Consider the following 18,500-nt stretch of genomic DNA (forward strand, 5'->3'; position numbering starts at 1 on the left):
AAAGAATGAGCCATATACACATGTTTATGAGGCACCTCCCACTGGTAGATGATAGAAATTGAAAAAGTGTTATTTTTCCACTATCAGAATAGATATGCCTTTGATCTAATCAAGCTAAGAATAACTGGTAGTTTATTCACAATAAAAGCCATGAAGGCACACAATATTGTGATGAAACAATGCAAACTGACCCTATCTGGTCAACTAAACAATAATGTCACTTAACCCTAACCTATGGTACCAATTCACTTATTATAATATAAATAATATATTTAAATAAGTGAATTGGTACCATAGGTTAGGGTTAAGTTAATGTATTATTATATCAATATATTACAGGGTTAATATATTTAAATATCTTCCAGGCCACAAATCCTGGATATTTAACCAGAATCAATAAATTACCAAGCAATTTTTTCCATGAAGCAAACTATTGCAAAATTACAAACAAAGAGAGCTGGGGCATGAAGTGTGAATGATGTAATTTTCAAAGAATTAAAATTGTGAAAAATAGCTTGAAAAGAACATAATCGAGGAAATAAAAGTCATTTAATAACTTTTTTGAAAAATTGTTTTTACTTCAAGCTAGTGGTAAAAACATGGAAATTGAAAAAAAAAAAAAATTAAAAACAAGCTTTACAAGTTACCTCTCAAAGAAGTCAAATGTGACCTATAAGCATTTAAACTTCGATAGGTGACCAGCAAATCTTTTAGGCTGTATGATGCATCAATAAAATGGTAACAATATAAACAAAATCTGTTTAGGAGATCCTATATTTACTTACACACAGACACACAGTCCTTACTTTATATCCTTCCATACTGAGTTGTGGTGTACAATCCACTTGATTGATTCTGTAATACAGTAAATCTACTCTGTACCTCACTGGAATTGTGCACTTGTACACTAACTATCATTCACTTGTACACTAACTATCATTCTCTCACTAAAAACACATTCTTCTTCTACATACACCTCATTTATATCTGTTCTAACAATTGGACATGCTGATGATAAATTTAAGGATTTTTCAAAGACTTAACATGGACAGTGATGACTGCATTCTTGTTCAGTTAATGACTTGTACTTTAAGGGAGGTAATAATTTTATTTCTTAAGTTTTAGGTTACACGTAACGAATGCAACAAAAAAAAAAAATTAAATAGCCTACTATTTCGAAAGATATTGTAGATATCTCCATAGGTGGAAGGGGTGGGGCAGGACAAGGGTAGGGATGGAGAAAGGTATAGAGGACACAAGGTTCCAGGAGGGAGAGTTATTCAAGAGACGTAGAGTGAACCAGAGGGACATAACAGATGGTATTGATATAATGTAAAGAGAATGTGTAGTCATTTGATCTATTTTGTTATTACAGTTGTTAAAGCTCATTAAAAATAATGTAGAATTTTTTTAATTTACTGTAGAAATATCAGGTAAACTGTCCTCATGTCCTGTTGTCAATATTTTATAGAATTACAACATTTACTAGCAATTAAGGTATAAATTAATATATACTGATATATTCCACTTTTGCTGTGTAAGCCTACCATTCCAGAAAAAAACAATTTGAAGAAAACTGTATCAATTCAAAAGGAAAATAGAGGTGATTCAGCTGAATGTTTAAAATGGCCTTGAGGCCATGTGATTAGTTAGCAAGTAGGTCAGGATTTCTACAAAATAATAACTATGTTACTGATGTGATTAAGACAGGAAACATGGACATCCTATTTTATTTTAAAAGAAGAGTGTACTTTTTTTATTAAGTGTTTTGATTTTTTATACAAATTTAAAAGATAAAGGATTTCAACATCCATGTTCTTCACAATTTTAAAGCCTGTTGAAGATATTTTTTCTGTTCTCAAAACAAGATAAACTACACTGTAGACAAAATTGTATAGAAATATCCAAGGAGATAATTATTTGATAGAATGTTTCAGATCTATAATCAATATCATCATGATGTCTTTCTTGCTTTCATCTTTTTCTTCATTTGGAGGTCTGACCCAGATCCTGCGTCTCCCGCCCCTGAGACTGAAGTCTCAGTCTGGCCAGCTGCCAGCATAGATTGGACCTGGGACCATGTACGCATTAAGTATGGAAATAACTGAAACAGCAAACACAAAGGGTGAAGTGATGTCACAAGAGGTAACACAGGAAAGGATAGTACAGTATCACTTTATAAAATGTATAGTGAGACAAGTTTATTAGTCATGTCTCTCAGAAATCCCAGTGTTTGTTTCCTGATAATATATTCAGGAAATAAATATTTGATACACAGTGTATCAATTCAGAAATCAAAGTGTCTAATAACAAATTGAGGTGCAACAGATTTCCGATAAAAGTACGCCTCCCCACAATATCTCAAGGTCATTGTATACAAATTCACAATGTACTCCCCATCAACAAAGTAAAGGTTTCTGGGTCAAATATACCTACACTCTTTGTCTGAATTCAAGAGATATCCTATCAATATATCCCTTGACCCCTGTGTCTGTGTATACCCTGTCTATATACCCCTTGACCCCTATGTCTGTGTATACCCTGTCTATATATCCCTTGACCCCTGTGTCTGTGTATACCCTGTCTATATACCCCTTGACCCCTGTGTCTGTGTATACCCTGTCTATATACCCCTTGACCCCTGTGTCTGTGTATACCCTGTCTATATACCCCTTGACCCCTATGTCTGTGTATACCCTGTCTATATATCCCTTGACCCCTGTGTCTGTGTATACCCTGTCAATATATCCCTTGACCCCTGTGTCTGTGTATACCCTGTCTATATACCCCTTGACCCCTGTGTCTGTGTATACCCTGTCTATATATACCCCTTGGCCCCTGTCTGTGTATATATCCCTTGACCCCTGTGTCTGTGTATATCCCCTTGACCCCTGTGTCTGTGTATACCCCTTGACCCCTTGACCCCTGTGTCTGTGTATACCCTGTCTATATAGCCCTTGACCCCTGTGTCTGTGTATACCCTGTCTATATACCCCTTGGCCCCTTTGTCTGTGTATATCCTATCAATATATTCCTTGACCCCTGTGTCTGTGTATACCCTGTCTATATACCCCTTGACCCCTGTGTCTGTGTATACCCTGTCTATATACCCCTTGGCCCCTGTGTCTGTGTATACCCTGTCTATATACCCCTTGGCCCCTTTGTCTGTGTATATCCTATCAATATATTCCTTGACCCCTGTGTCTGTGTATACCCTGTCTATATAGCCCTTGACCCCTGTGTCTGTGTATACCCTGTCTATATATCCCTTGACCCCTGTGTCTGTGTATACCCTGTCTATATACCCCTTGGCCCCTTTGTCTGTGTATATATATACCCTTACCCCTGTGTCTGTATACCCCTGTGTCCCTTGACCCCTGTGTCTGTGTATACCCTGTCTATATATCCCTTGACCCCTGTGTCTGTATACCCTATCAATATATACCCTGTCTGTGTATACCCTGTCTATATACCCCTTGACCCCCTTGACCCCTGTGTCTGTGTATATCCTGTCTATATATCCCTTGACCCCTTTGTCTGTGTATACCCTGTCTATATACCCCTTGACCCCTATGTCTGTGAATACCCTGTCTATATACCCCTTGGCCCCTTTGTCTGTGTATATCCTATCAATATATTCCTTGACCCCTGCGTCTGTGTATATCCTGTCTATATACTCCTTGGCCCCTGTGTCTGTGTATATCCTGTCTATATATTCCTTGACCCCTGTGTCTGTGTATACCCTGTCTATATACCCCTTGACCCCTGTGTCTGTGTATACCCTGTATATATCCCTTGACCCCTGTGTCTGTGTATACCCTGTCTATATATCCCTTGACCCCTGTGTCTGTGTATACCCTGTCTATATATCCCTTGACCCCTGTGTCTGTGTATACCCTGTCTATATATCCCTTGACCCCTGTGTCTGTGTATATCCTGTCTATATATCCCTTGACCCCTGTGTCTGTGTATACCCTGTCTATATACCCCTTGACCCCTGTGTCTGTGTATACCCTGTCTATATATCCCTTGACCCCTGTGTCTGTGTATACCCTGTCTATATATCCCTTGACCCCTGTGTCTGTGTATACCCTGTCTATATATCCCTTGACCCCTGTGTCTGTGTATACCCTGTCTATATATCCCATGACCCCTGTGTCTGTGTATAGCGTATCAATATATCCCTATACCCCTGTGTCTGTGTATACCCTGTCTATATAGCCCCCTGTGACCCCTGTGTCTGTGAATACCCTGTCTATATACCCTTGACCCCTGTGTCTGTGTATACCCTGTCTATATATCCCTTGACCCCTGTGTCTGTGTATACCTTGTCAATATATCCCTTGACCCCTGTGTCTGTGTATACCCTGTCTATATATCCCTTGACCCCTGTGTCTGTGTATACCCTGTCTATATAGCCCTTGACCCCTGTGTCTGTGTATACCCTGTCTATATATCCCTTGACCCCTGTGTCTGTGTATACCCTGTCTATATATCCCTTGACCCCTGTGTCTGTGTATACCCTATATATGTGTATACCCTGTCTATATATCCCTTGACCCCTGTGTCTGTGTATACCCTGTCTATATATCCCTTGACCCCTGTGTCTGTGTATACCCTGTCTATATATCCCTTGACCCCTGTGTCTGTGTATACCCTGTCTATATATCCCTTGACCCCTGTGTCTGTGTATACCCTGTCTATATATCCCTTGACCCCTGTGTCTGTGTATATCTTATCAATATATCCCTTTACCCCTGTGTCTGTGTATATCCTGTCTATATAGCTCTTGACCCCTGTGTCTGTGTATACCCTGTCTATATATCCCTTGGCCCCTGTGTCTGTGTATACCCTGTCTATATATCCCTTGACCCCTGTGTCTGTGTATACCCTGTCTATATAGCCCTTGACCCCTGTGTCTGTGTATACCCTGTCTATATCTTATCAATATATCCCTTTACCCCTGTGTCTGTGTATATCCTGTCTATATAGCTCTTGACCCCTGTGTCTGTGTATATCCTGTCTATATAGCTCTTGGCCCCTGTGTCTGTGTATACCCTGTCTATATACCCCTTGACCCCTGTGTCTGTGTATATCCTATCAATATATCCCTTGACCCCTGTGTCTGTGTATACCCTGTAAATATACCCCTTGGCCCCTGTGTCTGTGTATACCCTGTCTATATATCCCTTGACCCCTGTGTCTGTGTATACCCTGTCTATATAGCCCTTGACCCCTGTGTCTGTGTATACCCTGTCTATATAGCCCTTGACCCCTGTGTCTGTGTATACCCTGTCTATATAGCCCTTGACCCCTGTGTCTGTGTATACCCTGTCTATATACCCCTTGACCCCTGTGTCTGTGTATACCCTGTCTATATATCCCTTGACCCCTGTGTCTGTGTATACCCTGTCTATATATCCCTTGACCCCTATGTCTGTGTATACCCTGTCAATATATCCCTTGACCCCTGCGTCTGTGTATACCCTGTCTATATATCCCTTGACCCCTGTGTCTGTGTATACCCTGTCTATATATCCCTTGACCCCTGTGTCTGTGTATACCCTGTCTATATACTCCTTGACCCCTGTGTCTATGTATACCCTGTCTATATATCTCTTGACCCTTGCGTCTGTGTCAGAATTTACAATGTACATCTAGATTATGCATCATCAGACCCCCCAATTAAAGAGATTTACAATGTCGACATATACCCATGCGATATTATCAAAATTAATCAAATAAATTTTCCTATTTTTTCTCAATGTGTTAAAATGATATTTGATATATGATATGAATACATATTTCTGATAACCTGATAAGTACACTAAGATAGACACAAGTCTGCTATTTCCTTGTTACTTACTTTTTGATAATTATACACTACAGCTGCCAGAAGTAATGAGAAAGGAAGGAAGAGTGAAGTCCCTTGAATGAACTCTTGATCAAATGATTTTCTCTGGAAAGAAAATAGAAAATTGTAAAAACATGAACATTTTCTACCCGTTTCCGCTGACATAAATTACTATCTGTCCTTTGTGAGGGGGGAGATCCCCCTATCAGTATAGATCTAGTTAGGACAGCATTCTGAAATATTCATTTATTCATATTGATGTTGTTGTTCAAATTGAACTTTTCTGTTTCTTAAAAATTCCACTTTTGTGGTTTTGAAAGCATTAGAAGACATACCAAAATAAGCCAATAAAACTGTAAAATGGAAGATGGTATTTATATACTGAGGAAGCCACTGATAAATATCTACACATCTCTTGTGACTTTTATACCTGCCAAGCATTAATTTATCAGTATTATCATCATGTAAGTAAGATATACGACTTTTGTACATTCATATTACTGGTTAAGAATTGAATAATATTTACTATATACAAATTATAAATATTTGCTGTCAGGAAACATTTGCCAACAGTACTGATGAAAAGAACAGAAAACTTCGGCAAAAATGACCAGGTAAAGATTACTATTTTTGATTGCTATTTTTGTAACTTACAATAGGGCTAAATTTGATACTGTGGTGTTGATATGACGTATTGGCCACAAAGTGGACAACTGGAAGAGTAAAGTCAAAGGAGGCTTTGGACAGGGAACTCTCCAACTTAAGGGTGTATGGCTGAAACAAAATAACAAAAATTCATTTACTTGGTAACAAAGATCTTTCTATGACTGATATTTAATATTTCAATAGGTTTCATGTGCTGAGTACTTTTAAACAGATTCACTTACAGTGAAAATATAGACAAACTGAACAAGTATTAAAATGCAAGTATCAGTGTATTTTTATCAAGAACATTATTTATTATAGTATTATTATAGTGTAGAGTTTTTCCACTCCTTAGATTAAATTGAGAACAAAGCTACAATTTTCAAATACACAAGAACACAAAGAAAGTATATACAGACCTCATTGTCAATCGACAGGGAGGGTAGAAAGAAGAATGTCACCGTGCCTAGACTGACAGTATGAATCGGTGAATCAGGAGTCTCATCTCGGAATAGTTTTACCTGTGTAACATCAACGTCTATACATAACAAACATCTTAGTACCCCAGAACATGAAAGATATTTGAGGTGTGTGTGTGTATAGAACTTTCCATTCTGTTTTCAATAAAACTAGTTTCACAACCAGTGTAACAGGATTTATTTATTTGAATACTCTAATTCCAATTAACAGTAATTTCAGCTACTTAACAAATCTGTTTCAGTTACTTAATAAATCTGTTTCAGTTACTTAATAAATCTGTTTCAGTTACTTAATAAATCTGTTTCAGTTACTTAATAAATCTGTTTCAGTTACTTAATAAATCTGTTTCAGTTACTTAATAAATCTGTTTCAGTTACTTAACAAATCTGTTTCAGTTACTTAACAAATCTGTTTCAGTTACTTAATAAATCTGTTTCAGTTACTTAACAAATCTGTTTCAGTTACTTAATAAATCTGTTTCAGTTACTTAATAAATCTGTTTCAGTTACTTAACAAATCTGTTTCAGTTACTTAACAAATCTGTTTCAGTTACTTAACAAATCTGTTTCAGTTACTTAACAAATCTGTTTCAGTTACTTAATAAATCTGTTTCAGTTACTTAACAAATCTGTTTCAGTTACTTAACAAATCTGTTTCAGCTACTTAACAAATCTGTTTCAGTTACTTAACAAATCTGTTTCAGCTACTTAACAAATCTGTTTCAGCTACTTAACAAATCTGTTTCAGTTACTTACACAAATCTGTTCCAGTTACTTAACAAATCTGTTTCAGTTACTTAACAAATCTGTTTCAGTTACTTAACAAATCTGTTTCAGTTACTTAATAAATCTGTTTCAGTTACTTAATAAATCTGTTTCAGCTACTTAACAAATCTGTTTCAGTTACTTAACAAATCTGTTTCAGTTACTTAACAAATCTGTTTCAGTTACTTAACAAATCTGTTTCAGTTACTTAACAAATCTGTTTCAGTTACTTAATAAATCTGTTTCAGTTACTTACACAAATCTGTTTCAGTTACTTAATAAATCTGTTTCAGTTACTTAACAAATCTGTTTCAGTTACTTAATAAATCTGTTTCAGTTACTTAACAAATCTGTTTCAGTTACTTAATAAATCTGTTTCAGTTACTTAATAAATCTGTTTCAGTTCCAGTTACTTAATAAATCTGTTTCAGTTACTTAACAAATCTGTTTCAGTTACTTAACAAATCTGTTTCAGTTACTTAACAAATCTGTTTCAGTTACTTAACAAATCTGTTTCAGTTACTTAACAAATCTGTTTCAGTTACTTAACAAATCTGTTTCAGTTACTTAACAAATCTGTTTAACAAATCTGTTTCAGTTACTTAACAAATCTGTTTCAGTTACTTAACAAATCTGTTTCAGTTACTTAACAAATCTGTTTCAGTTACTTAACAAATCTGTTTCAGTTACTTAACAAATCTGTTTCAGTTACTTAACAAATCTGTTTCAGTTACTTAACAAATCTGTGTGTATTGCCATAAGTTACCTATTTCAAACCAAACAATTTAACATTAATTCATTAAGATTTACTTCTAAACAGTGCCAAACACTTTTAAGGAAAACAACAAACAAATCATTCGCTGAAATGTGGGAAAAAACTGGTGTAAGGAAGGATACTAGAACTGAAATGCTAATGACGGGTAGAGTAGTATCCTTTGTTGATACCTTAAGACTGGGCAGGTACTCCTCCTGTGTGATGACATTGCCACTGATGTCCATCTGGTTCACACGACGGAACGCAATGATGGACACATCATTAAAGTCACTGTCCTTCACCTGAAAACAAGAAAAAAGCTTATTGACTTAAATTATTCTGGTATAATTCACATTATAAACCTGAATGTGGAGGTGGGCTATTAAGAGTGCTAATTCACATTAAATATCTTAAATATGGAGGTGGGCTATTAAGAGTGCTAATTCACATTAAATATCTTAAATATGGAGGTGGGCTATTAAGAGTGCTAATTCACATTAAATATCTTAAATATGGAGGTGGGCTATTAAGAGTGCTAATTCACATTAAATATCTTAAATATGGAGGTGGGCTATTAAGAGTGCTTAAATATGGAGGTGGGCTATTAAGAGTGCTAATTCACATTAAATATCTTAAATGTGGAGGTGGGCTATTAAGAGTGCTAATTCACATTAAATATCTTAAATATGGAGGTGGGCTATTAAGAGTGCTAATTCACATTAAATATCTTAAATATGGAGGTGGGCTATTAAGAGTGCTAATTCACATTAAATATCTTAAATATGGAGGTGGGCTATTAAGAGTGCTAATTCACATTAAATATCTTAAATGTGGAGGTAGGCTATTAAGAGTGCTAATTCACATTAAATATCTTAAATATGGAGGTGGGTCATTTAGAGTGGTACATATAAGTTTATATATCATGTTTCATAATTGTTGACAGATAAATTAAACTTCATGGTTTACACAATATATCTAAGACTAATGGGTATATATGACAGAAAGACATTATGATCAATAGTTTTCTTATAACATTGAATTAGAAGCGACTGCAAAACCAGCGAATTATCATGAATCTTCTACCGTGATCTCCTGTGATTTTGGTGCAGCTCTCTCAATGTGTCTGTTAACATCATTTTTCAGGTGAATGCTGTAGGTACAATTTGGCTGAAATGAAGAAAAACACATATATGAATATTTCAGGAAAAAGTGCTTCTTGTGATCTACTAATACCAAACACAGGACATAGTAATTTGAGACAGGTGAAAACCATCCTTGACATGTTGAAGTATAGCTATTGGTTTATCTTTAATACTGACATACAAAACCAAAACAAAAAAATTTGAATTACTATTTATGACCCCTGAACTTGTGAACTTCTTACTGAGCCAGTAGTATCCTGTATGACCTCTATGTATGACATACCTTTATTATCCTGTATGACCTCTATGTATGACATACCTTTATTATCCTGTATGACCTCTATGTATGACATACCTTTATTATCCTGTATGACCTCTATGTATGACATACCTTTAGAATCCTGTATGACCTCTATGTATGACATACCTTTAGTATCCTGTATGACCTCTATGTATGACATACCTTTAGTATCCTGTATGACCTCTGTGTATGACATACCTTTAGTACCCTGTATGACCTCTATGTATGACATACCTTTGGTACTCTGTATGACCTATATGTATGACATACCTTTTGTATCCTGTATGATCTCTGTATGACCTCTGTGTATGACTTACCTTTAGTATCCTGTATGACTATGTATGACATACCTGCAGTCCCCGTATCCGGTATGACCCATCAGGCTCAGTCTTACTCTCCTCCTGGAACATCCCACATGTATCAGTGCCTACAGCCTCTACAATGATTCCCTGTTCTGGTTCTCCATTCAAGGATGTCACTGAACCATAGCAACTGCAAAAAAATGAAGTTACCATAGCAACTGTCATATAAAGATTGCCACAACTATTGTAAATACTACAGTTATCATAGCAACTGTTAAGTAAAGATAACAAGTTATTGTAGAAATAAAGTTAATCAACAAAGTTTACCATCAATACTGGCAATACAGGTTGTCAAATTCTTGTCAAACGCAACAAAATGACAAATATTCCCCAATATTCTATCTTAGTAAAAATAACATAACAACTGACGAAAAGTAAAATGTTTCTTGTAAGAAGAAATCAAGATTCATACAAAATCTAGGGTATCTGTCTAAAACCAGTACATTAAATAAGTACAAAACTGATTTTTTGTCTACTTTGTGTGTGATGGAAAGAGTGTCCAACTGACCTATAATATTTCCGCAATATTTAGAGACTATGTCATTTTCACCTTACCTATAAGCCACGCGGAGCCCCTTGATGGTGATTTTCTTTGTTGTACCTTCCATCACCTCAATAGTTTGAGAGGAAGGATCAAACTTGTACTCTTTCATCATTGGTCGCAGGAAGTACTCTCCAGGACTCTACACACAGTAAGAGATATCATTTTACTAGTTCTATTCAAGTACTTTAAGGTTCAGACACTAATGTATATGGAACAGAAGTATCACAAGAAAAAAAGCTGTGCAATTTAAGGAAATCACATAACAGTAGATTTGTATAATCAGGATGATCAAACACATCATATCTCTTGTATCATTCATTACATAGTTTATGTAGGGTTGGCAACATAAGATATTAAAACTCAATAATCTTGAAATAAAACGTTATCTTACCAGTCCAATGAAGTTGATGGTACCATTGTCACTGGTCACGTTGTTACTGCGATATTGCTTCTCCCCACTCAGTGATAGCAGCACATTGGACAGGGGCTGGTCTTTTTCGTCCAGAACCTTTATACAACAACACAATTTCAATCCTCTGATTTTAACATGACAAAAAAATCCAATTTAAGACTGATAGTTTCATCCGAATGAAAACTTAACATCAAGATGTAAAGACAATAATTTGGTTTAAAAAAAACTAAGCTTAATGAATACTATTTCTGGTCTGTGGTGAATTCATCGAACAAAGACAGCCATTTACCTTTTGTATATATAATGAAGAGCAGGTGCGAGAGTAATGACCGATAAATTGACCCTAAGATACGTGTACAACCACAGTTTCTATATCTTTTTCTACGCTTTGTTGGTTTCTTTGGAAAGTTTTTAAACAAAAAGTAAAGCTTCATATTATTGATTTCATTTATTTTGTATTCCATGACAACAATTGTGATTATGTTCTAAACTTTAATCAAAGGATCATTGTAATATCAATATTTGTTTCTTAGAACGATTCACATTCTTTTTCAAATGTTGATACCATATTCATCTTTTATCTGTGATAAAATCACAGAAAAGAGTTCTTAAGTAAAGCTCTTTCTGTTAATATTATTGATCTTTTGTTAATGAAGTTCCTCAGGGAGAACAATGCAGAACAGTATCAGCCACTAATGAGATGCGATACTAGGTCTGTGACGGGATGTAAGGGGATGACAATCATACATACCTGCACAGATACCTGTCCGAGTTTGTAGGCCTTGAAGGAGGCAGTCTGTCCATCCTCCTTGACCAGTACATAACCAGTCTTCTCAGCGGACACGCTGTATTCCTTACCACTGTGTAGGGGTCCCACACTGTAAACAAGGTCAAAGGTCAAATTTATGTCATTAATTTTACTGATGCCATATCACCACAAGACAAGAAAATGTTTTTAGTGTAAGTTTCCATATTCTTAAAAGTAATTTCATATTCATGTTTTCCAACAATATGTTAATCTTAATTTTATAATGACTTGAAATTTTAGCACACCAAAACAATTTACATTTACAGTACTGAACATGATTTAAAGAAAACAGAGAATCTATTTAAATGAAATTGAAAAGAGACATTGAGGAGAAAATTCTGACTTCAACTACTTTTTAGCTCTGGCTCGAGAAAGAAAATGATTTGTCCCATTTTTGCATACTTTAATCAATAAAATAAACCATGAAATCAAACAGAACTGACAATTAGAGGATAGTAAATATATCCCTGACAGACTAATCATGCTCACCTAAATTTTCCTGACTCAGCAGTTTCTATGGCAATAGGAGCCATAGAATCATCCATAGCAATGACTGTGACACTGACCCCAGCCAGAGCTGGTTTAATCTGACCGTTAATAAAAACACCTCGCTTTCCGGTAAACTTGACCACCTCTCCAACACATGTATCTGTCAAAACAAATGCCAGCAATCAACATGTGTCTTAATTAAAAACAAAAATAAGATCAGAACAGAAAAAGTAAACCTTATACCAGATGAACAAACATTCCATAACAATGACAGCGATCACTTCAGGTTGGAAGTTCTAAAACAAAAGAAATCAACTGTAATCAACTGCAATATAAACTTCCGACTGATATCTGTCATTGGTTTTAAACAATTTACCATTTTGATCATTTTGCGATTACATTCCACACATGTCACATGAATACGGAGAAGAATGTTATCTTAATTGTTGAAAGTTTTGCAGAAACATGAAAACTTTTGAGCGTCTTTTCTTTCACAGAAACTATGAAACACACTTTGGTTTCCTGTACACATTTTATCTTCATGGTATCTATTTTTCATATTTTTATTCCCATCCTTACACAAACATGTGACAACCTTATAGCATTGCACAAGAGTCAGTACATGGGAAATAACTCACCTCCATGAACAACAACTTCTGCCTTGCTTGGACTAAACAACAGTTCCTTGGACTTGGCACTGGCCTCAAGCCTCTCTCCTGACCTGAGATAACAAACACAGAGGGTAACATTAGCAATTTTTCTATTCCTGTTTACAGGGTTTTCCATAATTTTGTTAGTAGTAGGCTGTGTAGTGAAAGTAGGAGGCTGGTCTGCTATGTATGTGTAGTCGTGTATGGAACATTCTTACGGAACTGGATTGGTGTAGGCGGTCAAATGGTCAAAGTAGCCAGTCAAATTAGCCGGCGACCGGCTCTTATGGAAAACCCTGAGTTTAATTTTGTTCTCATCATTAATGATTGTACTCCTTGATGATAACAAAAGAACTATATTTTAATTAATTTCTTTTAAACTTTGAAGACTTAATCTCAATGACATTTTGTAGTGTTTTCCTGTTCGGTTGTTAATAGGAAGAATTTTTACAATTTTTGTACATTGATTTCTTCTCACTGTTTCCTATTGATCTTGTTGGTAGACTTTATTAGGAAAACATATAACACTGTTTCCCCTTGTGTGATTTTGACTCAATGAATTTTGAAAAAAAAGCAAGTAGACCTTCAGTTTCCAACCAACTTTTTCCAACAAGGTAGACTTTGCTATGACATGAAATTGTACTTTGTCAGTGGCATTTTGGAGGGGCAGTATACTGTCATATTTCAATATTCATTGTGATAACAATGAATTATCTCTGGTAGGGAGTGGTGTATATTGTTCTGCTCTGTGTTACTCTTGCTTGGTGATCATATATACCTTGCCCAGTGTGTGAACTTGTAGACAAATGGCCCGGTCACAGGTTTAGCACCCTTGTCTGTACTTGGTGGTTTGACATCCGTGGCCAGTGGTCCAATGTTGACGACATCTTGATCCACCGTGGAGCTACAAAGAGAGGTGGAATAGTGGAATTTAAGATATCTGTGGATGTATAGTATCAATGTGGAACATCATAGATGAGCAATTAAGGGCAAAGTGGAAATCAAGAGGTCACAAAAGAAGGTCAGAGGTCACACAGGATTTATAGAGAAGATAATTGAGAAGAGGACATGTCAGAACCATCAAAATCCTAGTATAATAAGAGGTTACAATACAGGTTACAACTGACCTGTAGGGTGGTCATATTGGAAAACAATATAACTACAGATGTCATATCTAAGCTATAGAGATCAAAGGGAAACTAAGAAAATTACAGTCGATATGCTGAAGGCAATATTAAACTATACACTGTTGTGGATTTACAGATTTTAGCTTTATAACTGATGCCAGCAGAAAGTTCCACCCATACCAATCTTATTGTGGGGATTCAAGCCTCTCTTATATATAAGAAGTCCTTTCATTTTCAAAGTATAAACACATTACATCAATTCCACTGTCTTGTTTCTGAGATGAACAAAGACATTACATGTGTAATCAACAGAACGTTTATCACTGTTTTTCCATCAACATTTTACTGATTCTGGCGATGTCTTTGGCAGTACGTCTTAACTTGTAATAATATACACCATTTTACTAGTAGAACTACTGTATACTGTTTCGTAATATATGTGGGGGATTTCATTTTCACACATTTGCAAAAAAATACTGAAGTCAAATAATAAGCAAATCAAAATTGCAGTGGGTCATATACCTGTAGCTGAAACTGGGACAACAATTAAATATTTCCCCTTTGAAATTATTTTACTGTACAGTACAAGGATGGAACATTACAGATTTCTCAGACTACTTCAAGATTAAAGAAATAACAAGATGATATCAATCATACCATTTCAATTTTGAAAAAGAAAAATATATTGTGAATTTCAAATAAAAATAGTATCACTAATATTGTTTAGTGACTGGGTACTGGGTTAAAGTTTAAAGTGAAATAATGGAATTAGTCTAAATATAGACTATCATCTGATCAAGTTTGACTGCAGCCAGACATCTCTCCAGTTCCTACAAGGTTGTGGAGTCAAATTTCAACAGGCTCAATATGATGAACTCACACAACAGTGACGATGATATCTGTAGCAGGCTCCTCTGTGGTGACGCTACCCTCCATCAGGTGGCGCACTGCTGCCAGGGTAAGTAACTCTGGGTTGGACCTATAAAACAAAACAATGAAATTTGTAACTTTTTATTAGTGTAAATGTGTTGTGTGTAAATTTTCTTTTTTAAGGTCTGAGGTGATAAATGTCTTAAAAACTTACGTGTCGTATGTAAAAACATCCTTGTCAAATTGATGACAGGAGTCCGGGGTGAGACGATACACGCCAGGCTGAGCCAGACAGAATCGATTTGTACCCTTGTTTAGCTGGAACGACCCAACAGTTCCCTCCTTCTTTTCATGTGCAAAATCCTTCAAAAAAGTAAAAATGTCATTGCTGTATTTTTCAGACAGTTTAAATGTACATTAATGTGGCAAAATAACGTTTCGGTGAAAAGCTTATAATAATTTCAAGATAATGTATATTCTATGGACATTTGATTGCTTCTTCTAGTAACAGGGCACACTAGCGACAGGGAATTTTATATAAATTGCATCAAAATTATTTTTGTGTCCATTTCTTGGATGTCCAATAGTAAAAAGGTACATCAAATTATTTGCATAAAATATTATTTTCTGCTTTTGCTTTCATATCTAGAATGTATACATTTGAGCAGTACAATAATCAGTGTATCGACAAGACGACATTTACTATACACACTTAACATCAATTAACTCTCTCAAATACTGATTATTAAAGAAGTTAAATGGAAAATTCCTGTACAATGTAATGTATAATGGGATGATTTAATTCTGACTGAGATCTATCATATACAGTCTATTCTCACCAGTTTGATTTCATGAGAGATACTACATTTGAGAATGTAGCCGGTCTGTGTGAACTCGATCCCAGACAGATCAGCGCTAGCCACCTCCACATCCAGTGTCTTCTCCTTCCAACACCAGCTGTCCTGTAGCAATGTCACTGCAACAAAACGGTCTCAGTGGTACACACATATATAAGATCTTACAAGTTTTAGGAGTATTTCATTCAAGCGAGCCTTTGGCAAGCTGAAATGCCATCTGATCATGTGATAAAAATGTACTTATGACTTGTTTTAGTCTAACATCTGACTTATGATCTACCTGTCATTGTATGTACTGCCAGTGACAGACCACTGTAAGAGCATGGATTTTAAGAAATAACAAGGTTTGTTTCATTTACCTTTGTATTTTCCAGGTAAGACATTATCAAACTGGAATGTTCCTCCTCTGGTAGCTTCTTTTACCTGTGAAATAAATTTATCAGAAATGTAATATAAAGTTTTCTTAATATTGGAGAAATGAAAATACAGTACTGAAAGAATTTTCCTCTATTGAACCGTACTACTCTTGCTGACCTTGACTTTCACCTTCGTGAAGACAATTAGATTTAACCACTTTGGATATTCACATGGAGCTTTCTTGTCTTTACCTTTGTTTGACAATTCATATTTTTAACTATTACCTGTATTTGACCTGCCTAACACTTACCTGTTTTAACTGACCATTACCTGTATCTGACTTGCCTAACACTTACCTGTTTTAACTGACTATTACCTGTAGTTGACCTGCATAACATTTACCTGTTGTAACTGACTATTACCTGTATTTTGACCTGCCTAACACTTACCTGTTTTAACTGACTATTACCTGTATTTGACCTGCCTAACATTTACCTGTTTTAAATGTCTTTTACCTGTATTTTGACCTGCCTAACACTTACCTGTTTCAACTAACTATTACTTGTATTTGACTTGCCTAACACTTACCTGTTTTAACTTCCTATTACCTGTATCTGACCTGCCTAACACTTACCTGTTTTAACTGTCTATTACCTGTATCTGACCTGCCTAACACTTACCTGTTTTAACTGACTATTACTTGTATTTGGCCTGCCTAACATTTACCTGTTTTAACTATTACCTGTATATAACCTGCGTAACACTTACCTGTTTTAACTAACTATTACTTGTATTTGGCCTGCCTAACACTTACCTGTTTTAACTGACTATTACCTGTATTTGACCTGCGTAACACTTACCTGTTTTAACTGACTATTACCTGTATTTGACTTGCCTGACACTTACCTGTTTTAACTGACTATTACCTGTATTTGACCTGTGTAACACTTACCTGTTTTAACTGACTATTACCTGTATTTGACCTGCGTAACACTTACCTGTTTTAAATGACTATTACCTGTATTTGACTTGCCTAACACTTACCTGTTTTAACTGACTATTACCTGTATTTGACCTGCGTAACACTTACCTGTTTTAACTGACTATTACCTGTATTTGACTTGCCTGACACTTACCTGTTTTAACTGACTATTACCTGTATTTGACCTGTGTAACACTTACCTGTTTTAACTGACTATTACCTGTATTTGACCTGCGTAACACTTACCTGTTTTAAATGACTATTACCTGTATTTGACTTGCCTAACACTTACCTGTTTTAACTGACTATTACCTGTATTTGACCTGCATAACATTTACCTGTTTTAACTGACTATTACCTGTATTTGACCTGCCTAACACTTACCTGTTTTAACTAACTATTACTTGTATTTGGCCTGCCTAACACTTACCTGTTTTAACTGACTATTACCTGTATATAACCTGCGTAACACTTACCTGTTTTAACTAACTATTACTTGTATTTGGCCTGCCTAACACTTACCTGTTTTAACTAACTATTACTTGTATTTGACTTGCCTAATACTTACCTGTTTTAACTAACTATTACTTGTATTTGGCCTGCCTAACATTTACCTGTTTTAACTATTACCTGTATATAACCTGCGTAACACTTACCTGTTTTAACTAACTATTACTTGTATTTGGCCTGCCTAACACTTACCTGTTTTAACTAACTATTACTTGTATTTGACTTGCCTAACACTTACCTGTTTTAACTGACTATTACCTGTATTTGACCTGCGTAACACTTACCTGTTTTAACTAACTATTACTTGTATTTGACTTGCCTAACACTTACCTGTTTTAACTGACTATTACCTGTATTTGACCTTACCTGTTTGACTTTTTTGACATTTACCTTTATTTGAGTTTCACTGATCTACTATCTCATATTTGACATGTCTTCCCTTCAGATTACCTGTGTTTGACCTGTCTGACCTTTACCAGAATTGACCTTGTTTCCCATGAACCAAAGTTTAACTTTTTCAGACTTAAATGATTTTACCTTACCAGTGATGACCTTGTAACTTTTACCAATGTTCGACCTCTGTGACCTTTAC

At 35.6% G+C, this 18,500-nt stretch overlaps 1 protein-coding gene across 1 annotated transcript in view; it reads right to left on the reverse strand.

Annotated features, from left to right (window-relative positions):
* Positions 1-288: 288 nt before the first annotated feature.
* The window catches only part of LOC132545384 (BOS complex subunit NOMO2-like), a 30,484-nt gene continuing 12,272 nt past the window's right edge, over positions 289-18,500 (reverse strand). Inside the window, exons 15-31 of the mRNA XM_060209066.1 lie at positions 16,419-16,482; positions 16,042-16,178; positions 15,417-15,565; positions 15,213-15,311; positions 13,984-14,109; positions 13,194-13,276; positions 12,556-12,715; positions 12,010-12,136; positions 11,238-11,354; positions 10,858-10,985; positions 10,291-10,432; positions 9,581-9,664; positions 8,689-8,799; positions 6,919-7,020; positions 6,509-6,628; positions 5,867-5,959; positions 289-2,104 (exon numbers count right to left, since the gene is read on the reverse strand). Of these exons, the coding sequence (XP_060065049.1) occupies positions 1,955-2,104; positions 5,867-5,959; positions 6,509-6,628; positions 6,919-7,020; positions 8,689-8,799; positions 9,581-9,664; positions 10,291-10,432; positions 10,858-10,985; positions 11,238-11,354; positions 12,010-12,136; positions 12,556-12,715; positions 13,194-13,276; positions 13,984-14,109; positions 15,213-15,311; positions 15,417-15,565; positions 16,042-16,178; positions 16,419-16,482 (1,992 nt within the window). The 3' untranslated portion in view covers positions 289-1,954. The remainder of the gene's footprint in view (positions 2,105-5,866; positions 5,960-6,508; positions 6,629-6,918; positions 7,021-8,688; positions 8,800-9,580; positions 9,665-10,290; positions 10,433-10,857; positions 10,986-11,237; positions 11,355-12,009; positions 12,137-12,555; positions 12,716-13,193; positions 13,277-13,983; positions 14,110-15,212; positions 15,312-15,416; positions 15,566-16,041; positions 16,179-16,418; positions 16,483-18,500) is intronic.

This window comes from Ylistrum balloti, unplaced genomic scaffold, assembly GCF_031769215.1.
Source record: "Ylistrum balloti isolate Yb309-2 unplaced genomic scaffold, AGI_CSIRO_Ybal_v1 Utg369846, whole genome shotgun sequence".
Lineage (NCBI taxonomy): Eukaryota > Metazoa > Mollusca > Bivalvia > Pectinida > Pectinidae > Ylistrum > Ylistrum balloti.